At 55.5% G+C, this 24,718-nt stretch overlaps 1 protein-coding gene across 2 annotated transcripts in view; it reads right to left on the reverse strand.

The window, feature by feature from the left end:
- Positions 1–2,747: 2,747 nt before the first annotated feature.
- The window catches only part of ADAMTS7 (ADAM metallopeptidase with thrombospondin type 1 motif 7), a 51,977-nt gene continuing 30,006 nt past the window's right edge, over positions 2,748–24,718 (reverse strand). Inside the window, exons 18-24 of one of the 2 annotated variants that reach the window (XM_072870959.1) lie at positions 24,361–24,574; positions 19,334–21,097; positions 17,428–17,580; positions 16,594–16,767; positions 15,046–15,192; positions 14,664–14,823; positions 2,748–4,601 (exon numbers count right to left, since the gene is read on the reverse strand). In XM_072870959.1, coding sequence (XP_072727060.1) covers positions 4,429–4,601; positions 14,664–14,823; positions 15,046–15,192; positions 16,594–16,767; positions 17,428–17,580; positions 19,334–21,097; positions 24,361–24,574 — 2,785 coding nt within the window. In that variant the 3' untranslated portion in view covers positions 2,748–4,428. The remainder of the gene's footprint in view (positions 4,602–14,663; positions 14,824–15,045; positions 15,193–16,593; positions 16,768–17,427; positions 17,581–19,333; positions 21,098–24,360; positions 24,575–24,718) is intronic. The other variant, XM_072870960.1, reaches the window with a different exon arrangement.

Genomic DNA, 24,718 nt, shown 5'->3' on the forward strand with positions numbered 1-24,718 from the left:
AAGTGGAGCCCAGGGACCTTCCAGCTGCTCAAGCCAACTCCTTACACCCCGCATGTGTTTTCCCAATTCCCTTTCCTAGCAGTGGTGGCAGCAAGGGGTCTTACTGAATATGTACCTATATATGTGTATATATATGTATCTATATATGTGTATGTGTATGTGCAGAGACAGGGGCCAGCAGGTCTCAGTCAGCCTGAGCCACCTGCAGAGGAAGGCACAGTCTATGCCACGTGCCCAAAAAAGTCCTCAATGACACAGAATTTTAAGAACAACTCATTTGAAAGAGGAGACGTAGCTCTGGTATGGGTTGCTGTTGCAATTAAGCTTGCCTAGATTTGTATAAATGCGCATTCCTGCCTTAAAAACCAGCCCGCAGCTTCCATTAACCCAGTGCAGACGTCCAGCCGGTGCTGGGAGGCGACCAGGCTGCAAGAACAAAATTCCCTGTAGCCTCTGCCAGCTTAGCGGAGAAACCAAATGTTTTTCAAACGGGCCAAGTAAAACCGAGCAGCCAAAGGTCGGAGGGACTTCGACCCCCCCATTGCTACGGTTCACAATGAGTGGGAATCCCCCCCTTTACTCTGTGCCAAATGAAGCATGTGAGTTCTGCAGCGTTGGTCTTCAATGGGGTCTTTCTGAAGTAATGAACCAAAAGTATCTTAGAATGACAAAGTGAATGCATCCTGGTCACCACGCATCCTGTATCGCTAATGAAAGGCATGATTTGGGGCTTTTCTTCTGTCTGCACTGGTCACAGCCAGGGCTCTTTGGCAGGCTCGGAGGGGAAGGCTCTGCCGGGGTCTCCGGTCAAATGCACGTATGTTCTTGGCGTGACCGGTGCATCCCCGGCAGGGAAGCCGGCGGTGGTGGGCTTCCTTCTGCTCTGCCAGGGCCCGGCTGAAGGACAGCGGCCACACCGGCCGTGGAGCTTGGGGACCTCTGCGGTGGGGGGCTGACGTATTCTTGCTTTTCTCTTTCATACTCTGCTCTAATTAACCTTGCAAAAAGGATAAACTTGCTTTCCTGGCAAACTGGCCTTAGCTCCCCCAGGGAAAAGCACCTTTGTATTTCAAACATCTTTTGATTCATAATTACTTTCCTGCTTTCCTTTCCACACTACTTGCAGCAGTGATTTCTGAAGTAACATCCTTCTTGTATCGACACATTAATAAAACCATCTTTAAAAGAAGAACAAAAGGCATTTCTAGTGAGTTCCTTGGTTGCAAGGAGCAAGTGAACACATGGATACTAACAAAGCTGAGCAAGCAGATATCCAGATCTGCTCCTGGGAAGGGGCTGGCTTTGCTGCGAGAGGAAGCGAGGAGCTCTGGACGCACGTGCTCCTGCGTCCCCGTGGCTTAGAGCAGATTTTGCCGTCAGATGTGTCAGAGCTCGCGACGGCAGGACCAGAGAGTCAGAACTGCACCAGTTCTGGAGAGTTTTTCATTTACAGTTGCAGTCCATTTTCCAAGCTGTAGGTGTCTCATTGAAAGAAAATGTTGCAGGTATTTAAGCAAAATGCGTGTGATTATTACTTACAATGCAATCTATGTGCTTGTAGGAGGCCTGGCTTATTATGTGGCTAAAAATCAGATGAAACGCCCTTCCAGTAGAGATTCCCACACTGCAATGCAAACTTCTCCGGCCTCAGCGCCCACCAGGAACCTCGGCAGTTTGGGAGCCGTTGGGCTTGGGGGCTGGCCACGCTTTTGGTTTACATTAATTCCTGCTGCTCCCAGCCAGAGCACTTGGGAACCGGCTCGGCTCAGCCCTTCCCAGAAGGACGCCCCGGCCCCGCCGCTGTGTTGTGACAGCTGAAAGTCATCGCGGAGCCAGGGCACCCGCCTCTGCTCTCCAAACCCCGAGGCTTCGGACGCGTCGGGGTTGGCCCTTCTTGAAACAGAAAGGTTTTCCCTGGCTGCTGCGGTTCCCTGTGCTGCAGAGACCCAACCCGGTCGGGGCTGCGGGGACACGAAGGCACGTGTGGGCATCGTGCTCTGGCCGTGGATCCCCTCCCGCGCCCCGGCAGCTGTGGCTGTGCTGGCTGGGGTTGCTCAGGGACCGGCTCCACTCAAGGGTGCATGAAACACGGCCGGGCTAACAAGAAAACCTGCCTGCTGTGCAGCACGCGGTGCACAGAGCTCTCGCAGAAGCTCAGCGCCTTTGACTTAGGGCCTGTTTCATCAGCCTATTCCCAAAGGTTTACGTTTGGCCAGGCATTTATGAACCATCAGCTGCCGTTACGGTCTTCCCCTCGGCTGCAATCGCTTCTCCGGCGTTCCCAACACCGACGCCCGGATGGTGCAATGGGTTTGGCTGGGTCTCCCGCGGGAGGGATTATCCCGTGCCCTTGTCCTGGCTGCGGATGAGACCCTGCGCATGGACGGGCACCGCAGGAGAGGCTCGCCAGGCTGGGTTAGCGCTGAGATGAATTGATTTGCAAAACCGGAGTAGGCATCAACACAACGCAGGGGCTGAAGCCTTTCGACCTGCGAGTCACCAGCGGGCTGCCAGCATTTACCCCACCGACACAGCTCACATGTTAATCACACAAATCCCAGCTGCAAACGGCAGCCTTAAATTATTTTCAGATGCAAACTGATTGCCCCTTTCTGCCGCAGCTAAGAGAGTCCCTGCTGTTGCCAGTACCTAAACCGTCTCCACTTAACTGCGTTTTCAGTGAAAAATCCCTCGAATTCCCCAAGGGGAAGAGAAAATATGAAACCCTACCATTTCCTTCAGTAACTGTTTAATTTAACACACTCGTGAGCTATAGCCATTAAACCCCAACACCTTGAGTGGCTATCCCTTAGCAAAACCTGGGAGTGCGATGAAAGCATGGGATGGATGGTGCCGGTGAGAAGGAAAACAGGACTGAACACAGGCTCTTGAAACATAAAAATTTACACCACGTTGGAAAGGAATAAAACACAAATAGTGAAATCATGGCTTGTGTTTTACATACAAATTACACGCAGGAATTTTCCCTGTTATGAGACTGAACATTGCTCCCGACAGCACAGGTGAAGAAGAAACGTGCCCCGGGCTGTGTGACCGCATTGCGCGCACGGCCTGGCCCATGCTGGGCTCCAGCCGTTCTCCGTTCAATGCAAGTAGGATTGCCTTCATGGTCTCCCAGTTTTTGGGCATCCTCTATAGCCTGAAGGGCCATACGGAAAGGAGTTCCTACCGAAATGCTCCGGACCCTCCTCTGGGGACCAACCTAACAGCAAATCCTCCCTAAGACAGGGAGCGATTAACACACAACACTCCCGGACCGGGCGGTAAGGGCTGTGCCGGCCAAGTGCCGCTCCTTGTACAATATCGGATATTCTAGTTAAAAGAATCAACTAACCTTAACAGAGGTGAATCTATATAAGCAGGAAAAAAAAGGTTTTTAGCTTGTAAGAACACAGAAAAACACCTTAACCAACCATTAAATTGCTATGCCGTAACTGCATACAGAAATCCAGGTAAGGACTTGGCTGCTCACGAGGAAGGATGCAGCGACGGGGATGCTGCCCACCACCGGGGCCAGAGCAGCTTTCCCTCTCCTTCACAAGTACGTGCAAGGGAATGCACGGTTGGACTCCAAAACCAAAGTGTCATTTCACTCGTGCCTTGGTGTCCCTGGCCACCCCCTCTGCCCCAGAGTGACAAGGGCAACAGCTTTGGCACACAAAGCCAGCAGCAGGGAGACGAGGGTACAGAGCCTTCGCACACACCGCGAGCCCCGGACTCACGGGGGTAACTAAAGGCAACACTTTGTTCCTCTGCCCTGTCTCCATTTCTTAAATTATGGCTATTGAGCTTCAGTGCGTAAACATTTTAATGAAAATTACAGAAATGGGTTGCCAGCTTCAAGTCCCTTAAGGAAAAAAAACCTAATCCAAATGGTCGGCTGTACTGGTGGAATGCTAGATGCTCACTTCATATATATAAAAATAACTATAAAAGTCAAGAGTTTTGTGCTGGCCTGCCAACACCATGAAGAGGCTGAAAATGTCAAATGATAGCACCATAAGCATTTCTGAGAGGTGTCCCCCGAATTATTGCTGCTTTTGGTTTCCCATCCCCAAAATGTTTCCCCGCTGGTCTCCCAGTGGCAGCGTGACCCCGACGGAGGGTCCCGGCTGCGCCGGCATCTCCCGCAGGACCAGCGGGACCTGCACACCCAGCCCACGCCCAGACCTTATTTTTCAGACCGATGGTTTGAGCACCGTTATAGTGTAGCACAAATAAAAGAAATCAAGCCTTCCCCGTGTTTTGAAAGAGCACCGCGCGGCTCGCGGGTGGCACCGTCCGGCGCTGCCGCGGGACGAGGCAGAGCCGCAAGTCCTGGCTGTGACCCAGCTCCCTCCGCTGCTGCCACGCGGCTCCGGGAGCCGCCGCAGGTCCTGGTGCTTCTTGCCCTCGGGAACGGTCCTGTCACCTCCTGGAGGCCCGCTCGTCCCCACGGTCCCGGTCGGGCCCCACGCGGTGCCCGTGCTGGCGGCAGCTTCGGCAGCACTGGAGGTGGACCGTCGGGAGGTGGCACCTCCCCAGGACCCGCAGGGTCTGGCAGAAGCCGAACGTCAAGCGGTCGCGCTCACAGACGAAGCCTGGAGGGGAGGCGAGAGGAAAAGGACAGCGTTATTGCCGGTGTGGCGGGCACGGTTATCAGGCGTTTGATGCGAAAATTGGTGTGCGGTTGGCAGAGACAAAGACAGACCTCACCAAACGCAGAGCCCACCTGCATCTGGGTACCGAGCAGCCTCGTTATTTCTCATTGCCAGCAGAAATAACGCCTGCGCTGCCGTCTACAGTTGTGCAGCATCTTCCCAGCGTAGCGAAACCATAGGGGGGAGCGGAGCTGAGCCCAGGGCTCGCTCCTGGGGAGGAGGGTCAGTGCCGGGGGCCTGGGAGAGGTGACAAACCTCCCCGCAGTGCCATCTCCTCCCAGTCCCCAGACCTTCCCCACAACGCCAGCAGAAGGCGGCAGAAAGGCGATAATTCATTTTTCTTTGCATTGTGTTTAGCTTCTTTCGAGAAGCCGCATCGGCTGGTTCGCTTCCTGCAGGTGTCTCGCAAACCTCAAAACAACCTCGGCGTTGCTGCGAGGATGGGCTTTGTTTTGGGAACCGCTGCTCCAGCGCCTGCGCCCGGCCCCGCTGGGGGGGCAGCGCCGGGACCAGCTGCAGCAGTGGCAGCGGTGGCCGTGGGTCGCAGCCCGGTCGCCCCGGCTGAGTCACTCGCAGGCTGAGCAAACTGTTTGCAGAAACCGTTTCCTCTCTGCAAACAGTCTGGAAATCACAAATCCCTCTCCGGGGCTGGGAGCGACACGTCGGGGAGTTTGGTTTGCAGCGGGGGGGAGACGCGAGCGCCGCCCCAAAGAGACCTCGCCCTTGGGGTGCGACAGGGCGGAACATCCCACCACCCCAAAACGCCCGCGCGTGCAAACCATGGTGCCGTGCAAAGCACGGCGCTGTGCACCCCGCGGGATGGTGTGGAGGGGACAGAAATCAGCCCCGGCGGCTGCCAGCTCCATCGCCAGCCAGACCGGGCTCAAACAGGCTGCAGCTCGGCTTGCTTACAGCGGCAGAGACCCATCACCAAATACGCGTCGTTTATAAGCACATATAGTCAGCTTGCCTTCATTTTTAATTTTCTCCTTTTCTATTTTATATCAAAACACGTCTGTGCTTCATTGAGCCTCCAGTGTCTCACCCAGTTGTGTAAGACTCATTTAAATTACATCAGCTCTGTCTAATTTTACCTCCCGTACAAGTGATTAAAATAAATGACAGCTCTTCTCTGAAAAAGGGCAGAGTCGATGCTCCCTGGGGCGGATGCGCAGGGCTGGCATCCCCTGGCCCCCCCTGCGCTGCCTCTCCCCGGGCACCCTCCGCCCGGGACCACACTGAGCAGACACAGAAACGGGGCAAGAAAACGGGCTTTTCTCTTTCTCAGGACAAGTTTCTGCTGGGGAAACACTGGGACCGAGCCGGGGGAGCTCTTGCTGACCATCGCCCCTCGCCACCTCCCCTCTGCAAACAAAAGGCTTTGCTCAGGGGAAGGCTGCTGCCCCGACTCCCGTGGGGACGAGCCGACCCGCAGCGGTTAACACAAAGGCCGCAGCAGATGCAGAACAGAGACTTTTCCCCCGTTTGGGATTTCAATCACAGCCCTCACCCCTGCCCCAGCCTGTCAGTGAGGAGTCACTATACTGGTCTAAAATTAATTCTCTATTTCAGTGGAAGTATTTCCTCTCTTCCTCTTGAGCAACAGCTATTTCTGCCCGGCAATAGTGCCTCTGTGCCCTGAAGAAACCATTTAACACAGAAGCTGCTGCCTGCTGGCGCTGTCGGATCCAACAGCTGCTGACGGACCGGGACCAAGCGCCCGATCCTGGCCCCACGTCACGTTCCCGGGCTGGGGTTTGGTCCAACCCCCTGGGTGCTGGGGGACGATGCGGATTTTTCCTGCTGGTTGAGCAGAGCAGATGAGAAATTGCTGTAAAGCCCAGGGAGGGCCGGGCCGGGAGCGGTGCACATCTCCAGACCTGCTGCAAGAGCAGCCACATCACGGAACAGCAGCAGAGCCGGTGGGGAAAAGGGAACAGCTGACTCGTGCGATGCTCCATGGGGGTCTCGGGGACCGTCTCCCCTGAGAGCATCTCTGCGGCTCCGCGCGGCATCCTCTGAACCCCCCGAGCCCTTTCGCATCGGGACATTCGAGCACAGGAATACCTGTATTCCCGTTCGCACGTGCTGCAGGCCAGGGATGTCTCAAGCAGGGATCCTAAAACACCTCTGGGGTGTCCCATGAGAGGGAAAAGCCTGAGGGCACGCCAGCCTGGGAACCTCCGCTCCTGCCCCCAACAGCTGGTGACGGCAACACCGGGGTGCACCAGCTGAGCTGTGCCTTAAAACGCACCGGTGCCCAGCTCCGGCTTAGCACACGGATCTCAGCCATCTCCCCCCTGCGCAGCATTCGGCAATCATTTACTCTTCACCGGGGCACGACCGCTGGGTAACCCCCGCCTGCCCAACATGTGCTTCCCGCGGGATTTATAAACTCGTGGTGTTTTGAGTTGCTGGGTTTGGAAGCGATATTCAGTAGGAGAGATGGAGAACAGAGCGACGGCTCCCAGCAGGCACGGACAGGGGCTGGCGTGCCCCGGGGGGGGTTAATTATTCACTGCATTGCATGGAGCAAGTGTAAGAGCAGTAAAAACTCCACGGCGTTTAGAAGAACTCAGTTAAAAATACTGCATGGATGGATGGGAATGTCACCGGCGCTTGGGAGGGTCAGGGCTGCAGTGCCGGGGCAATGATCCTGGGGGGACGTCGTGCTGAGGCAGACCCCCGCCGAGAGCCTCGGTATTTTTAGCCTGCTGCCGCTGTACCTTGCTGGGCTCGTTCCTGTTCACGAGCCTTCTGCTTATCGCAATGGTCTTCCTAGAAAGCTATTTATGGATCGCAACCAAATTGCCTCCTGCCTTCCCTTGAAAGAGCTGTAAAGGCTAGGCTTCTGGAGCCTCCCACGGGAAAGCAGCTTTCCAGGACCTGCGGTGACGGTTTAGCTCTTTTCTGATCCCTTTCCAATGGGTCAGCACCCTGAGTGCTGGCATGGAAATTCCCGTACCTGCAGTACTCGGAGCCGTACACAGGCATAAATAAGCCCATCGGTCTCCTGCTAGGAGTTGTTTCTCTCTGTACACCACGTTATCTGCAAAGGTATGAGCCTGCTGCGGAATAAAATCTGGGATGGGCTTAGCGGAGGGAGGAGAAGAGCCAGCACCCTTGGCCGGAGGCATTGCTGCAACGACTCTGCTGACCTCACACGAGACCCCGCAGCAGGACGCCGGGTTTCCAAAGCGTTTTAATAAAATGAAGCCAATGGGAGTTGCTGAGCTCTCATCATTTTTCCACATCGGGCCGTGCTTCGGTCTGATGTAGCGTCTCAGCGTGGATGAGTGCGGGGTCAAGCTCAGGTCTGAAAATCTTGGCTGAGCTCATGATTCCTCCCTGGAATTTGGTCTCGGGCAAGGGAAGCTGTAATAAGCACTTAATTTGTCAGCTCTTCAGAGAGGGTCCCTCCAGAATTGACCCAATTTTCATTTAATCCTTTTACTGTTATTTTTTTCTATTAACAATTTTTTTTTAATATAATCCTAACACTTAATTTGAACATATGCTCCAGTGTTCAAGTCTATGCCAAATTTTAGTCTAAAGAAATAGCTTAAAGCAGGGCTTTTAAAATCCAGGCAAAGTCAGCACATTAGAAACTGAAAACCCCCACTTTTTTTTTGGTTGTTTTTTTAAGTTGGCGTGGAAGTCGCTTTAAATTTCATTTAAGCTTCTGCCATACAGACCTAAGCATTTACTTTTATGCTCGGGAAAAATAAACTTCCTGGAACAGGTTTTGTAAAAACAAGGAAAGGTTGAGCTTAGAGCTGAGCTAGCGAAACCAGAGAATTAAGCTGCTGACCTCTGCCCTTCGGGATGCTCTCAGAGCCAGCGCCGAATTTAACAAGTATTATCCCAGGGTCCTGCTCCGGGGCCCGCGGTGCGCTCCCCTGGGAACGAGCACTGGCCCAGGCAGCACTGGAGCCGTGGCCGCTGGTCAGCATACGTGCGATGGACGCTCAGCTGCCAGGTTTGCGGGCAGGGGCAGGCACTGACACGGCCGCAGCTTGGAAAACTGGGAGAAAAGCCCAAAAAGATCCCGCCGGTTTTCAGGTCTCAGCCCGGCTGCTCTCGGCACGTCTCGCTCAGCCCCAGCGCTCTCACGGAGCTCCCACCAACACCCCCGGAGCATCCAGCCTGGGGATTACAGAGCAGAGGGAGGAAAACGCCAGTGCTCTCTAAAAGGGTCAGAGGGATTATCCATTTTTTTAGAGTCTCTGGATCCCACAGAGAAAAATTCTCATTTCCGAAGAGTTGCGGCAGAGCCAGGGCTCTCCCTACGCTCTGCGTTGTCTTCCCCTTCCTTCTCATGAGTGCAAGGAGGGGGAGAAAAAGCCAGCTCTGCTGAAATGGGTCACTGAACATGATCCCTGCCTTCCTCTCCAAAATCCAAAACCGCTTTAAACATGCCGTCTCCAGAGCACCCCACAGCCAACCCTGCACGGAGCAATCAGGCTTGAGCAGCCAGCCCTGTCCCATCTCCGGAGTCTTTGCTTGGTTTGCCTTTTTTTAACGTGAAGATTAGGCAGGGTTCCAGTGCTCGGCAGCAGCGCTGAGCCCTCCTCTATTTCAAGACCGAGGGAAAGTGAATCCAGGCAGGACCCCCAGCGCACGACTGCAGTGGCTGAGCGTAGGTATTCCTCCAGCCACGGTAAAGCGCCGTTTCTTCATTTTTGTCCTTGCTTTCCCCATTTTTAACATCTCAAGGCCAACATCTTCTCTGCCAAAGGTCTTTCTTCTGCATGGAAAAAATATGCCTTTGCTGTATTCTGGAGAGTTTTCCAAAAAGTTAAGTAAGGGTTAATATTTTGTTGTTGGGATTGGGCTTTGCCTCCTCCCTGCCAGGCTGTTATCTGTTATCGGAGGTGTTGGCAAGAGGCTCCTGGCAGAGGAGCCCAGGCTGCAGCCACGGGTCCCTTGGGTGCCCGCACAGGGAGCCCCGTGCCTGCACGCCCGCACCCAAGGCAGAGGAGAAGCAGATTCTTGTACCCTCCTAACTGCTTGCACTGGGCACCGAGGTCCATTGCGATTTACGCTTTCTAAAACTTAAATCTACCCAGCCGTTACCAAGAAGGAGGGAGGAGAAGCATCTCCCATCGCCACTAGTCAAACCAAGGTCATCCACATAAAAAGCACGCGGCACCGCAATAAGGAAACCCCGCTGTTCTCGTTGGGGCGAGGAAACGTGCCTTTCCTGCTCCATCTGCCTGCTGGTTATTACGGTTTTTTTTCTCCCATTGCCCAGGTTGTCACGGGAGCCGCTGTGCCGACACGGCGTGGGTGGGCCGGGGTGGGCCGGCGTCTGGCGCGGCCCAGGGGACCCGCACAGCACCGTCACCGCTCGGAGCTGGCATTTGCATCAACCCGCTCAGTCCGAAGGGCCGACACGGGGACGCCTGAACAACCTCTGCCAGCCCACGGCATCGAGAGCCTGTTTCTCCATAAGGTTAAAATGTGGAACGCTCATTTCGCCTACATTTAATAAAAACGGGGAAGCCTTTCCCAAGCACCCATTTTCCATTGACAGCTGTTGTTAATTAGCAGTAAATAAAGGGCACTTAATGACTCGCTCAGCAGCACCTCCCTGTCTTGACACTTGGATACAGACTTACATGCTCAAATGACAGAGAAAATTGGAATTTGCTGCAATTATTTCTAGTACGTATCCCTTGCGGACAAATTCAGCTACATGCAGCACCATGAATAATTTCATTTCCCTACTCAAAGCAAGAATATAACATTTAATTGCCAATTAATCTTGAGGCAACTAGAAATACAACCAGACCCTGGATAATGAGCCCTGAGCACCGCAAACGGCAGCAGGAGAAGAGGGCACCGAGTGTCTGGGATCTGCCCCAGCACGTCCCTGGTGCAGGGGGGGTTCGCCCCTCGGTTCCCCCCAGCCATCGCCCCTCTCACAGCCCCACCAAGCACGGTCCCCTGTGCTGGCTGCTCCCAGGACACAAGGCTGAACTCCATCCCGCTCCGTCCCTTCCCGCTGGCTGGAAACCTTTGTCCCGTTCCCAGAGAAACTGCATCCACGGCCAGTTTGTACATATTTGTTCTTGGGCCAGCTGAACGCTTTACCTTAATTCCTTGCCCTCGCTGGTTATTTAAAGCCCGAGACACTTGTAGGGAACAGTCGTGTTTGCTAAAGTGCCTTGGCCAGAGCGAAGAACCAGACCCATCACCTGCTTGACACCTGCTTGGGCTGAATTTGGGGAACTTGCAGACCCACCGTGACAGATCCAGAGAAACAGGCACGAGGAAAAATATTAATTTTATGACATTTACCATGATGAGCATCCTGTAGGCTGCGTGCATTCGTCCTGAACAGGGTGGTTCCACCCATCGCTGATGAGGTCTGGCCAAAAGCCATCGTGCAGGCACAGCCGCTATATTCGCAGCTGCGGCGTGACTTATGCTCGGTTCACCCACTAGCGTCCTCCTCCAATATAAAGCAATTGCTGCTTTTGCCTTTTAAGACTGTTTGACCTGCTGGATAAACCAGCGCCGGTTTCTCTGACCTCTCATGTGGGACCTGCTGCTCCGCTCCTTTCCAAGATGGCCATAAAACAAAGTGTAATACTTAAACACAGAAAGAAACATGCTGTGAGGGTTTTTTCCCCAGATTTCTGAGTTACAAGAAATGATCCGGTAACAGGAGTGGCTGATGTGGGTGTGAGAGCACTGCTCGGGCTCGGAGATAGGCACGGGTGGAAATGAGAGGGCAACAGGCTTTTCTGAGCCAGAGGCTGCTCTTTTCTCCCTGGCAGCCCTGCCCGAGGTCCAGCAAATCTCTTCCCGCTCCTATCGCCCCGGCCGTGCTGTCAGGAGGACAGCGATGTCCTCCTCGCCCCCCGGATGCCAGCAAGGAGCCGCAGGGCTTTCCCGGCTGCCGCTAGCATGGCCAAGAGCAACGGCTCTCAGCCCCCGTGCAGATTTGCCTGTGCTGGAGTCGCGTCTGTTTGAGTTCCTCGTCTCAGCATGGAGTAAGATAAACGTCCCCAGCCTGGCAGGGGCATCGCACAGGGACATCTGGGTGCCCGACGGGCTCCGATGCTCCCTGGGAGCCATCTAAGGACACGGCCAACCTTATCTTCTCTGCTCACAGCTGGATGCAGCTGTAAAATGACAGGCGCATTTAAAAATAATCTCTGTGTAATCATCAATTAATTTATAACCTGGCGACAGAACAGGATTCTGGTTCTAATTAATTCCGAGCTCCTTTAATTGAAGAGAGCTGATTGCCGGTGAGATGTTTGTTTATATTTGATCTGTTCCCTCTCTAAAAAATTCATCTGATAATGGTTTTAACATTTAAACTCTACTGGGATTATTCGCATTTTTGTGTCCAGCGAGAACACGATTGCTCACAAAGACAAATACATGATTTTGCTGGTATCGGTGCACTTCACGTTAGAGGAGATAGAGGCTCCTTGTGCTTCTAACATAAACACATGAATCACTCCAGCCTACATTAATCTTGTGCAGTAAAGATCCTTTAAAACACAGGAAAGGGCTGGAGTTTACGTTCATGCCTTTTCTGGGAGCCTCTGCCTGTGGCTTTACACATCTGTGATTTCCTGCCATGTGAAAGTTTTGTTCCTCTTCATGGTTTGGCAGGAAATGTTTGTATTTCCAAGAGACGTTTCCTGCCCTGGGCTACAGCCAGAGCATTTATGTCATTTTTAATCCAGGATTTTAACATTTATTTGTGTGCTTCCTACACATCTAAGTGGTTATTCTGGTACAACCTTGGCTACGCCGCGTGGCTCCATGGCTCTCATCACCAAGCCCGGCGCAGAAATTTTCCCTTGACAAAAATAGCTGGAACCACACATCATTTCTTGAACAAGCCTGACTAATTATTTCCTAAATGTTGAACTGCCCGACAGACTTCCAAATGCAGGAGGGTGGCGCAGCCACCGAAAAGGAGGGATTTAATGGCTAAAAGCGTCCCAACAGCCAGCGGTCACAGTCACCAAATTCCAGTTAATCCAAGCCAATGCTTCCGCCCTCTCCAGAATAAGTTTTAGGAGAAACACGGCTGAATACAGGACAACTACAAAGAGAGGAAAGGGTGAGAACGGGTGTCCCAGGCGGCAGAGGGGGACCTCCGCAGAGCAGCCCATGGGGCCGGCTCCTGCACCCTGGGCACCAGCTGGCCGCTGCCCTCCTGCCCACCCCGCTCCGGCTCTCAGCCCTCTCTTTGTTCAATAAACCTCCTGAGGGTCTAACGTTTCTTTCTGGGCAGACAAAAAGCTTTTTTTTTTTTTTTTTTTGTCCAGACACATGAAAAAGATAAGGTTGATTAATGATTAACATGCTAATATCAATGACATCTAATCCCCTCATTATATTGCTTTTCCTTTTAAGTGCTGTTAACCCTTGCAGCCCACAGAATTCTGGCTCATAGGGAACTGCCAGGTGCTGTGGGACTTATTTCTACGAGTGAAGGTGAGAGGAGAAGCCAAGCGAGTGCCCGTGGCATGGCCGAGCACCGCGGCTGCAGGTGAGTGAAGCTGGTGGACAGCCTGCATGGCTCAGGTGAAAATGGGACTGACTTGCTGAAGCATCTTCTCGGACGTACCCAAAGATGCTGGAGAACTGATCTTTTATCTGATTTTCTAGTGGTGAGTCCAGGCTTGTTTCAAAAGTTTTGTGTTCTGGGACTTTATCACTAAACAGCTTTCTGGTGGCCAGAGAGCTTAATCACTTGATATTTCCCTCTGGCTTCCTTTTTCTGAATCACACCTTCCTTACTTCTGAACCAGGTCCCGTCGCCCCGTGCCACCCCCGGCGTGGTCACTCAGGCGGGCACTGGTGGTCCCTTTGCTGGGTGACGCTGCTGCCTCCGACAAGCACATCCCGGCTCACTTCTGTGCCAGTAAAACCACACTCATCCCCTTGAGAGCCAAATGCTCTGGACATTTATAGATGGTTACAACATTCCCACTTAATTATCGATTAGCCAAGCTAGCCTTACACAACTCATGTATAAAACACCCCCTCCATCTTCCCACAGACGCATTGCTTTTCAGCAGGCTGACTGGTTTTTCCTTCCTCCCCCATCACCCCCCCTGCTGCAGCCAAACCAGCTCCCAGTTTGGCAGGACCGCGAGCACCATGCGCCCATCGCCCTTCTCCGTGCCTGGACCCCCAGCTCCCCCCTGGCACCCAGCCCGTCCCACCCCGGGCGCTGCTGCGCTGACGCCGGCTGCGTGGCCCCTCCCGGGGTCCCTTCCCCGGAGCAGGACGGCGTCGCGCCGCCGGCCAGCTGGGAGAGCGCGGGGCACGGCCTGCCCCGGAAAAATTAATTGAGCGTAGCTCGTCTTTCGGCACGGCCAGCTATTGCTGGCGTCCTCCTCCAGACTGTCCGGGGGGACCGAGAAGTGAAAGGTGGGGAGAAAAAAAATAAAGAATGAGTCTAAACTTGGCTAGAAAAAACATCTCCAGTTACCAGACCCAGAAACGGGTCGTGTTCTTACACGTCCTTTACTTGGTTTCACGGTGCGGCTTTGAAGAGACCAAGCAGACCACCCAGCCGGCGCACAGCACGCCCACCCAACGCCCGCTAACGCGGTGCCACTGAAACCTCCCTGGCACACAACACGCCAGGTGACACCGTGCTGTGCCTCGTCACGTTGCTGCGCGACCCGCAACGAGCGGCAAAACTGTGCCCAGCTGAGTTTCTGACTGGGTGTTGCTGCATCAGCCCTGACCGGTGCCGTGTGGTGGAAAAGCACCTCCAACCACGGCAGATGGTGATGGAGGATGATGCATCGCTCCTCCATAAAACTGATGATGGAGGAGCTGCCTGCTGTGCCGGTAACGTTCCTTAACCAAGAGCCTGGGGGGTTTTCACACCAATCTCCACAATATCGCCATGTCCTCAAAATGCAGCATTTGTCCCCCAACAGGCTCTTAGGGAGCGCAACCACACTAAAGACAAAAAAATGCAGCTTTAGGACAGGCAGGACGGTCACTCACCCGACTCGGAGCTCTCGCAGTCCTGCGGGTTGCACTTCTGCGTGCTCTCGGGCCAGGGCTCGTGGTCGCAGAGGCTGCTGTCCTCCTCGGCCAGCCCCGTCTTGGTGTTGATGCACTTGACCTGGCGCCGCTGGATGCCCCCGCCGCAGGGAGCCGTGCACTGCGGGAGCAGGACAGGCCTGTCAGCCCGGGGGGACCCCTCCCTGCACCCCAGAGAGCCACCCCCCAATGCCACGCCGTGCCGGCAGCACCGGACCCCGGGAGGTTTTTATCGCAGTAGCCCCCAGTTTGGTTTTGAGGGTTGGGTGTCCCCCCCATTCCTTGCATTTTGTGCAAAAACCCCGTTGAGAAGAGCAGTGCGCTCTCGCCCGTGCCCGCTCACCTCTCCCCAGGAGCCCACCACCCAGGTGGTGCAGGGGTGCGTGTTGCAGGGCCGGGTGGCGTTGGGCCGTAGGGCTTCCTCGCAGCGGCCCAGCTCCGGGCACGTCACCAGCCGCTCCTGCTCCCCGCCACCGCACGACTCCGAGCACTGCCGAGACACAAGCCGTCGAAAGGGGAAGCCAGTGGTGCAAGAGAAAGGCAGACACGCTCCATGCGCTGGTGGCTTAAGGAAATACCCCGCAAACCCACCCTACAAATACATAAGCACCCACAAAACCCGCTTCCCAGGTGGAGAGCCCGCTTTGCAGCTACTGCTGCTGTTAGCGGGTGGTTTCCTTCTTGGTGCTCAAAACCGGCTGGAAGGTTCCCAGAGGCAGGAGGATCCAGCAGACCTGCTGCAAGCATCTGCTTAAATTTTGCAGGCGTGTGAACAGGCAAGGCTGAGCCCGCTGCCTCCCTGCCAGCAGCGATCGGGGGGCCCTGGCGAAGCGTCTGCGTGGCCGCAGGCAGCTCAGCCTCCCCGGCCGCACGCTTGCCCAGCAGCAGCTACTGAGCATTTGCTCTGGGCAAGCAAACGCCTGTGACGGTGTGCTTCCCCTGCCCCCGACCTTTATCTCCTGCAACCCTGCTTAGGTGATAACCACCAGCGGCGATTGTAATGGATGCATCTGGTCACGATTGTAATGGATGCATCTGGTCACGATGGCTGCGTGGGCTCAAAGTGGATTCAGGAGACAGATAACAACACGATAGCCGAGAGCTATCGTGCAATGCGCCCACCGAAGAAACTAAAATCTGTGGTCGGCATGCAACTATGAGTATGGGTCAATCGTCTTATCCCCCATAAATAGTGAGCAGCCCAAGAGCCCTTGGAGCTCTCCTGCACAGCAGCGGGCTGCACGCCAGGATCTCCCCTCGAGCAGGGACGCCTCTCAAGGTTACCCCTCGAGGCGGAGAGATTCCTTGCCACAACAGGTCCTCGGTAAGTGACTAATAGCATGCTAAACTCTGAAACCTTAGCTAAGAGATATAAAGGATTGATTGCGCACATATAATCCTTTAGATATAAACCGTTGACCAAGTCTGGGACTAGGACTGGATCCAGCTGCACCCAGACTCCTCTCTGAGAAGGAGTTTAGAAAGCAAGGGGATCTTTTTCCGAACCTCATGACCCAATGGGAGGGTCTCCCGGTCAGTTTTCTCTGACCCTGTCCTCTATGCAGTAAATAATCAAGTGTACCTCGCCATTGAATCTTGTTAAAACACTGTCGCATTGAACTTTGTTAACTCCCTATTCTGTATCAATAAACTATATTTTTACTTCTCTCTCGTGAGTGAAGTGCACTCTCACTCCATCCGCGACAACGCCGAGCGCTGGCCGAACATGCTCCCAGGGAGAGAGAACAAAGATAAGTGCGGGCGTGAAACGCCCCGGCACAGGCACGCGGGCTGCGTGTGCCCAGCCAGGAGAGAAGCCCCGCTGCGATGCTCGGGGGTCGAGCGCTGTCCCCCATGCCCCCCGCTCAGCCCCCTCCGCAGCAGCCCTTACCTCTCTCCAGGAGGACGTGTACCAGTCCAGGCACGGCGTGCTCTGGCAGGGGAGCTGCGCGGGCGGTTTGTAGAGGACAGCCTGGCAGTGGAAGGGCCGTAGGAGCCTCTGGTCTCTGGTGTCGATGCAATGCACGTCCCGAACCTTCGTCCCCCCGCCGCAGCTCCTGGAGCACTGGGAAACGGCACGAGCATCACGCTGGGGAAGGGCAGCAGGGGCCGGTGCAGGGGGAATCCCTCCGGCAAAGGGAGGTGACCCCAGAGACATGCTCTGCTTTGGGTTGGATTGAGCTGATACTCAGCCTCTTTTCCCCTCTTTCTCTAGTCCAAGCTAGAGAAAAGTCCATGCAGCTCTGAATCTGTCACTAACTTCCCTCTGAAAGCAATCGGCTTCCAGTTGTACCAGCAGCAAAGCCTTTCCTTACAACCGACGATCTCCCATCTGCACAGCCCAGAAGCGGCACCCACCCCGAGCAAGGAGGGCTGCTCCCCACCATTGAACACGCTGGATTCACCCAACCCAACTGCAAACACCCCCTGGTAGTGTAGATTGGCAAGAATATTGTCCAGAAACTTTCAAACCCCTCTTCATTTAGCTTTTGCTAATTCCTGGCTTTTTAACCAGCCCAAGAGCAGGAAAAATAAAAATATTATTGTGGGAGGAAGTAGTTTCAACTCTGCGGCAAGTGCAAATCTTTACCCTCTGCCTTTGTGAGCCACAGGCAAGAGCATGCCCCGAGAGCGGGTAATGCTCTAGCCATAGGGCAGGCACCACCTCCCTTCATTTTTCTGTGGGTTTTTCGGGACCCTCCCTACTGCCTGCACGCCTGTTTACCTTACTCCAGTTCCCCACACGCCACGACGAGCACGGTCTCAGGGAACACCTCCGAGCAGGGACGGGCTTGTTCGCAGCGGCGCAGCCGTCGTCGCTGCCGGTGCTGCAGCGCACGGTCCTCCAGATCGCGCCCACGCCGCAGGTGGCCGAGCACTGCAACACACGAGGCAGACGCCTGCTCCTCTCCTCTCCCGCCGGCCCCAGCGGGATGTCCCTTGACACCCCTGATGCCCCGTGGCTGGCTCTGGCCAAGGATGGAGCCCGGTGGCCACATCAGGCAGCCCTCAGTTTGGGGGAAGAAGGAGGAAAAGCCTCCTCCGTAACTCATTTCAGTCGTTTCTGGTCTGGCTGGGACTGTCCTTCCTCTCCCTGTCCAGCTTTTAGCTTCCAGGAGGATTCTCATGCCACGACCCTGGCCACCAGCAGCGACGGCCATCGCCCCGTGCCAGCGTCCTGGCCACGGCCGCCTGCAGCTCGGTGGGAAACGGGGCAGCACCGGGGATCTCTGCAGCTGGGTGCCTTTAGCTTTTTTGTTGGATTCTTAGGTCTCTCTTAATCAGCACTAATGGCTTCAACCGTTTGACTGCTGTCTCATAAAGCTCTGTTTCATGCCCTGCTTTCACAAGCACTGCCTGTCCCCTGCTCTTTCAGTGTTAAAAGCTCCAGTAAAGATTTCTCTCCACCTGAAAGGCAGTGCCTCCACCTCCTCTTTTGGATCCACCCCTCGCTGTTCAGACCGATCTGATTTATTTTGTAGCAGCCTTTCCATCTTAAAAGCCTTTGCAGGGCTTTCAAAACACACCCGTGTGTCTCCATGTCACGGCACTGCCACCAGTGCCATCCCTGCGGCAGAGCTCATTCCAACACCCCGGCTCAAGCAATGTTCAAAGCCCCTTTATAAAACCCACAGGTGCGACTGTATTTTTGCTGATATTAGGTATTGTCCTGACCGTTACTGGGCCCTTCGTGCAGCCTTCTTAAAACACTCCCCCAGCGCTCAGTCTCCGGTGCCCCACGACTCCAAAGGCTTGTTATTTTTGTGCTTTCTGATAAAAGCCCATTATCGTGAATTGCAGCAGCCATTTGTCTGTCACTGCAAACGCTATGCAGGGAGCAGCCCCAGGACAGCTAGGCAGTAAGAGGATAGCTGGTAATTGCTGATAATCCCCCATTCACTGCATTCAGCACAGCCCCTTCCCTTTGGTAATTTGCAGCCTTGATGCGCCTCGCACTTGACATTCAAATTTCTGTCATTTTGTGGCATATTTTAAGATACTCTCTCCTATAAAATGGCAGCGGCTTGCTCCCGTGCCAGGGGGTCTCCCTGGGTGCTCAGCCCCAGCGCGGGGGCTCTGCACTTGCCTGCTCCATAGCGGGCAGGGATTTGGGTGGGGATCGCGTTTCCCTGCCCGCTGCGTACTCCCGCCGCCGCCCGAGCACCCGCTGCCCCGGACCCTCCCGCAGGGCAGGGAACGCTGCGCTCGGGGGAACCAGCCCTCCCGGAGCAGGGAGCTGTGCCAGGGCAGCGAGCGGGCTGCTCGGAAACATGCCTTTCTGGGGCCGGGCCGGGCTGAGCATTGCAGAGCACGAGGAGCTGCCACCGTAGCTGGTGTCCAAGGGAGTAGGACAGGACGGAGCGGCAGCCGGAGCGTGGGACACCGGCTGCTGACTCATGCCAGGAAGCAGCTCCTGGCTGCCATGGCCCATGGCGGGACGGGCTGCAATGCCTGCTCCACCCCACGGTGCTGGGGGCTTTTGGTATTTGGCCAAAATGCAAAAATGCCTGTGTCAGCCATGCACACTTTCTGCGTGCAAAGAGCAACGCCCCAGAGACCAGCCAGGAGAGGGACAGGTCTCTCACCTCCGTACCGGCCACGTCACGCTTTTAATGGGACTCAACACGTACCTCGCTCCAGTTCCCAACCTCCCAGCTGGGCATCACAGTGGCTGCCACGGTGGTCGATGGCAGAGGCAAAGCCTCCTCCTGCTGTATCTCTTCTTTCTCCCAGAACAGTGGGGGGGCAGGGGTGGGCTGGGGTAACTTGTGCTCCCCATCACTGAAAGCAAAGGTCCCTGGGGTTGCCCTCGGCGAGCGCTCCCCTGGTGCGGTGCTGCTGCGTGGGGCCCCGTGGGAGGTCTGCTGTGCACGGGGCGATGCTGTCTCCGGGTGGTGGGACACCCCCAGGGTCCACCACACCCAGGGGGATTCGGAGGGCGATGCTCCCGCTGGGTGCACGGGAGGGCTGTGAGCCGGGGCCGTGGGCATGGCTGGCACGAGGGCATCTTGCTGGGTGAGGCCGCTGGAGGTGAGCTGAGTGGTTGGCCCGGGCATGGCGGGGGACAAGGACGCTGCTGCTGGAAAGGCTGTAGTGGCCACCAAGGGGGCCGAGGCCAGGGACGTGGGGGTGCGGAGCTCTGGCTGGCCCCCGTCAGCACCCGTGGGATAGGGGCTCGCAGCGGGACGGGTGCTGCCAGCTCCCATCTCCTGCCCCGGTCCCTGCAGGGTGGGGAAGGAAAGAACTGCCCTCTCTGTCCCACGGGCTTGCTCTTCTGCCACCAGCACTGCGTGTGTGCCCGCCATCCCCTCCGGCCTTTCTGCCCACCCTTCCTGCTGCTGGGTCTTGCGGGCAGCACTGTTAGCGTTACCAGTGATGACAAGACCTGTTTCCCTTGAGTCTTCACGGCCTCTCCCCGCAGAGCTGGCCACGTCGTGCTCCTCACTGCCGGCATTACCTGGCCCCTCTGTGCCTGCATGCCCCTCGCCGCTGCTCCCCAGCTCTCCCAGACTGTCGGACGCGTCTGTGCCAGCAACGCCCCTGCCAGCAGGCAGCGGCGGGGAGGGATCGGCCGGGTAAAGAGCCCGGGGATCGAGGCCATGGGCTGGAGCATCCCACCCAGGACCGGGGGTCGTCAGCACGCCTCCCCAGGGTTCACCCGGGTGTGGGTGGTCGTGGTTGTTTGCAGAATCGTGACTCGTGGTGCTCTGGGTGGGCAGGTGGTCCTCGGAGCGGGGCACAAGTGTCGCGTCCTCCTCCTCACCCGAGAGGTGAGGGATGGTGTGGGCGGGAGCGGCTGTCCCTGCATCCTCAGGGACCACGCTCAGGAGGTCGTTCATGGTTAAATCCCTGGGCTCTGTCTCTCCTTTGCCGAGCACTGGATGGTCCTCGCTTGCTCCTTCTCCCAGCTCGATGGTGTGCAGGACATCAGCGGGTATCTCACGGGACCCCTCCACGTCGTTGGTGCTCAGCTCTGGCTTAGGCTCCTCTCCTTTGGTCTCCTTCTCCGTGAAGGGATAGTAAGAGAGATCCTCATGGAAGTTGATAAAATTATAATCGTAGTAAAAATCATCAACAAAAACATTTCCCTTTCTGGCCGAGAAGTCCTCCTCAGTGATGATATTGACATCACTGGACTCTGGAATATTTGGAATTAAGGGGTTAAATTTAGCAATGTGGTTTCTGGGGATGTAATGGATTTCATTAAATATCTCTCTGCTGGAGGACCCACTGCCAGACCAGTCTGTGTTGGCATTGTCTAATTTCTCCTGGCACTGTGGCAGGGAGCAAATAGTTTCCGAGCTGGGTCTTTCTGCAGGGTCACAAGCGGCTCCAGTGCTGTTGCTGCAGTAAACAGGGCGCCTCTGTGTCCCGTTGCCACACGTCACGGAGCACTGGGAAAGGAAGAGAGACGCAAACGTCAGGGACGGGAGTGCGGGCGATGCAGGGTGCAGCGGGAGGAGCGGGGAAGGGGCCGGCAGCGGTGCTGCGGCAGTGCCCGTGCCGCTCGCCAGTGCTCCCCTCCGAGATACCTAAGCGGGTGCTTGACCGTCCCATGTGCCGTGATGCTTTGGGCACAGGGCAAAGGGGCTCAGCATCGCTCTGCCACGCTCCCACCGCCCGCCTGGGTCCCGAGACATCTGCTGTGCCCGTCCCAGCTGGTGCATGGGGTCCCCTGTGCCAGGAGTCGGGAGCAAGGGGGGCCGGTCACACTGGGAAGCAGTGGTATTCCCAGCCAAATCCACCTCTGGGGCTGTCCCCCCTCAAAGACCATCCCAGCGCAGGGTTGGCAGCGCAGGGTACTTTGCTCGGGGTGATCCTTGACCTGCACTCCAGCCAGAAACAATTTTCCCGGGAGATGGACATCGCGAAGGGCATTGGGTAAGATGATCTAATAGGTCTCTTCTACAACCTATTGCCATGAATTACATCTCTTCTTCTAGAAGAGAATTTTTTTGAAGCGGAGGATAATAGCATGGGTGTTGTCCTAGTAGGGAAAAAGGGTCAATAAGCAGCTTTGTTGAGGACAGCCCCTCCTCCACCATAACGGTCTCTTTGAGATTGTTCAGTATAAAAGAAACCCACAAGCTGGAAAAAAGGACAGCAAAATTTTCTGCTGGATAAGTAAATCATAGCGCTACTAACATCACACATGGGCTGCACAAGCCACAGGCCACTGCAGTTTGCGGTGACGGACGCACAGAGCATTAGTCACATACATCAAAGCGCCTTACGCAAGCCAGCCAAGGAGAACAAACGGTCAACAAGGCAAACAAACCCAGTGGAGGGGATTTCTGCTGAAATCCCCGCTATTTGGATGAAAACAGATGGGCTGAGGCAAGGGTTTGATGCACAGCCACCAGCACATGGAAATGAAGAGGTTAAGGTGGACAGGCAGAGCTGCTGGGCTGGGCTGGCTGGGAGATGTGCTCCTCAGGCAATATATACTCCTGTACTTTGAGCTTTTCTCATCTCTGCTCAGTCCTCGTGAGGGCCAGGTGCCTGGTCGGGACCTGCCCCGCTCCCCACACCGGCCCCAGTGGGCTCCCGGGTGGGTGCCCACTCCATGGATGTCTCCTCCCAGGCAGGGGCTGTCCGGAGGAGATGCTGACCCAGCAGCCGGGGCCCTGCCATGCCGCACCGGCCGTGGGCTCCCCAGCTCCGTGTCTCCTGGGCAATGCCGGGTAGGAGCAGAAACGACCCCGAGGACCATGCCCGGCAGGAGGGACAGTCCATAACGCCGCTTGGCCACCGCCAGGCACTTCCACCAGCTACGCAATGTTGCTGAAATAAAACATTACTGCACGCTAACATCTGCGGGAGGGGTGCAAGCAAGCTGCTTCTCCCTACTGGGATTGCACTGCCAAATCAGGGAAAACAGAGGTCAACTCCCACAGCGTGCGCCTTAAGCTAAAATTTCTCAGCAAATGCCTCCAGCTCCATCCAGGAGATAAATTCCAGGTATCGCAGCTCTTGCAGGGGGAAGGAGAAGGCTTATTTGCCAAGGCTTGGTTATCGGGAAAGCCTCTGGGACGCAGATAAGAAATGATGGCTGTTAGGAGCCTCACGGGGAACACCCAGAGCTTGCAGGAGGGTTTCGCATCGAGCAGACAACTGCAGGAGGCATCACAGCAGGCTGCGCAGTGGGACGTGCTCCTGCCAGGAGACAGACGCTCCCGTTCGTGTCTTAATGGACAACAAATAATACTTCTGACTGCCCTGATAACTTCTTTGGAAAGTCCATAAAGCTGGCTACACATTGCTTTAGGGTCCTTCTGAAGGCACTAAGCCCCAGTGTTTAAGCACTTTGTTGGGCTACCCAAACTGCAAATAACCTCTTCGGCTTTGCGGGCTGCCCCGGCGCTGCCAGTGCCAGACAGGCGTAGGTGCTGCCCTGCCCGAGGGTCTGCAAGTACAAAAAAAGCGACAACCCCCTATTATTATTGCTGGACAGAAAAAACACATTTCTGGGAAGCTTCCAAGCCCCCCGTGTTTCTCTGCTTACTGGTGGTGGTGGAAATGGAGAAGAAGGAGGGCTCTTGCCTCAAGTGAAAGAAGGACAGACAAATTACAGATATCTCAAAATCTCAAACACATTTTTCTTGGGCTCACAGATCCGTCGATGTCAACACCACAGAGGACGACCGTGACAGCTTGGGCTGGCTCCGTGCACAGCACAGACCCGCGGGCAATTCATCATTTTCCCTTTAAACTATTGCAGCCTTCTTGCTCAGCCCTGCAATTGTGGCTTTTGTGGGCCCCTAGAAAAATATTTCTAAATAGCTCTCATTTAGCCTTTAAATTTTCTGTTCGCGTTTTTATTCCGTTTGTTTCTTAGCAACAAGCTCAGTTCCCAGGCTCTCTCATTTCTCTCCTGATACTTGTCTTCACGCTGAACACTTTCTGAAACCACTGCTTCAATTAGGAGTTATAATTTTCTGGTTAAAACCCTGAACCTGCGGTTAAGCTGATCCACAGAAATACAAAAATAAAGGCTACACAGACCTACACAGACACAGGGTGTCCACAGACCATGGCATTTTATACATGGGGGTTTTTTTTGATCTCTCCCTCTCTTTTTAAAAAAGTTGTTGAAAAATTTGTGATGCCCCCCCATTCCCTGGGAGCATGGCTGGGGGGGTCCCTGCCCACCCCTGCAGCAGAGACGGGGCAGCTTCGCCCCAGTGCCAGGTCACGCTGCCAGGGAGCAGATGCCCACCGGCCAGCACACGCGTGCACGGTGCCTCCAGACCCCGGCTTGCCCCTCACACCCTGCTTCAGCAGGCAAGAATTATCTTCAAGGCCTCTGCCGAAACAAAGGCGAAGGCCTGTGGTGCTGGAAAATACACTGAGGGGTTGAAAACCTCTTGTTTCTGCCCTCCTTGCAATCAAGCACGGAGCATCCTTCGGGGAGGATGGGGCACAGCCAAACAGCTCGGTGCTCCTTCCTCACTCCGAGACCTCCCTGTGCCACGGAATTCCCATCCGTGTGAGCGGGTGTTACAACATGAGCCCACGGAAACACATCCATGAATTTTCCCTGGAAGCAGGAGTGTGCCCATCGCTCTCGGGCAGGCTGAGGATGTCTGGGGACACTTTGTCCCCAGCTCCCGCCAGCTTTGCAAGACACTGGGACCTCCCCGACGCTCCTTCTCACCTCGGACCAGTTCCCCACGGCCCACTGGGAGGGACAGGGAACCTCCCGGTGACAGGGCGCGGTGGCATCTGGCTTGGAGAGGTGCTGGCAGTCTGCTTGCTGCAAGGCCCTCTGCTCGTCCAGCCCCACGCTCTGGATGCAGAGCACCGTCCTCTTCATCAGCCCCGACCGGCCGCAGGTGGCCGAGCATTTCTGCCATTCGCCGACCCACCACCTGGGGAAACGCGGAAGGGAAAATGTCTCAGCCAGAGCGAGCGGCCACGAGCCGGGCTCTGTCCCGTGCCTCACCATGCCGAATGCTGTGGGGTGGTGGGTTTTAGCCACCACCAACCAAGACACGTTCGGGGCCAGGAGATGT

The sequence above is a fragment of the Ciconia boyciana genome, chromosome 8, assembly GCF_034638445.1.
Source record: "Ciconia boyciana chromosome 8, ASM3463844v1, whole genome shotgun sequence".
NCBI classification, from domain to species: Eukaryota; Metazoa; Chordata; class Aves; order Ciconiiformes; family Ciconiidae; genus Ciconia; species Ciconia boyciana.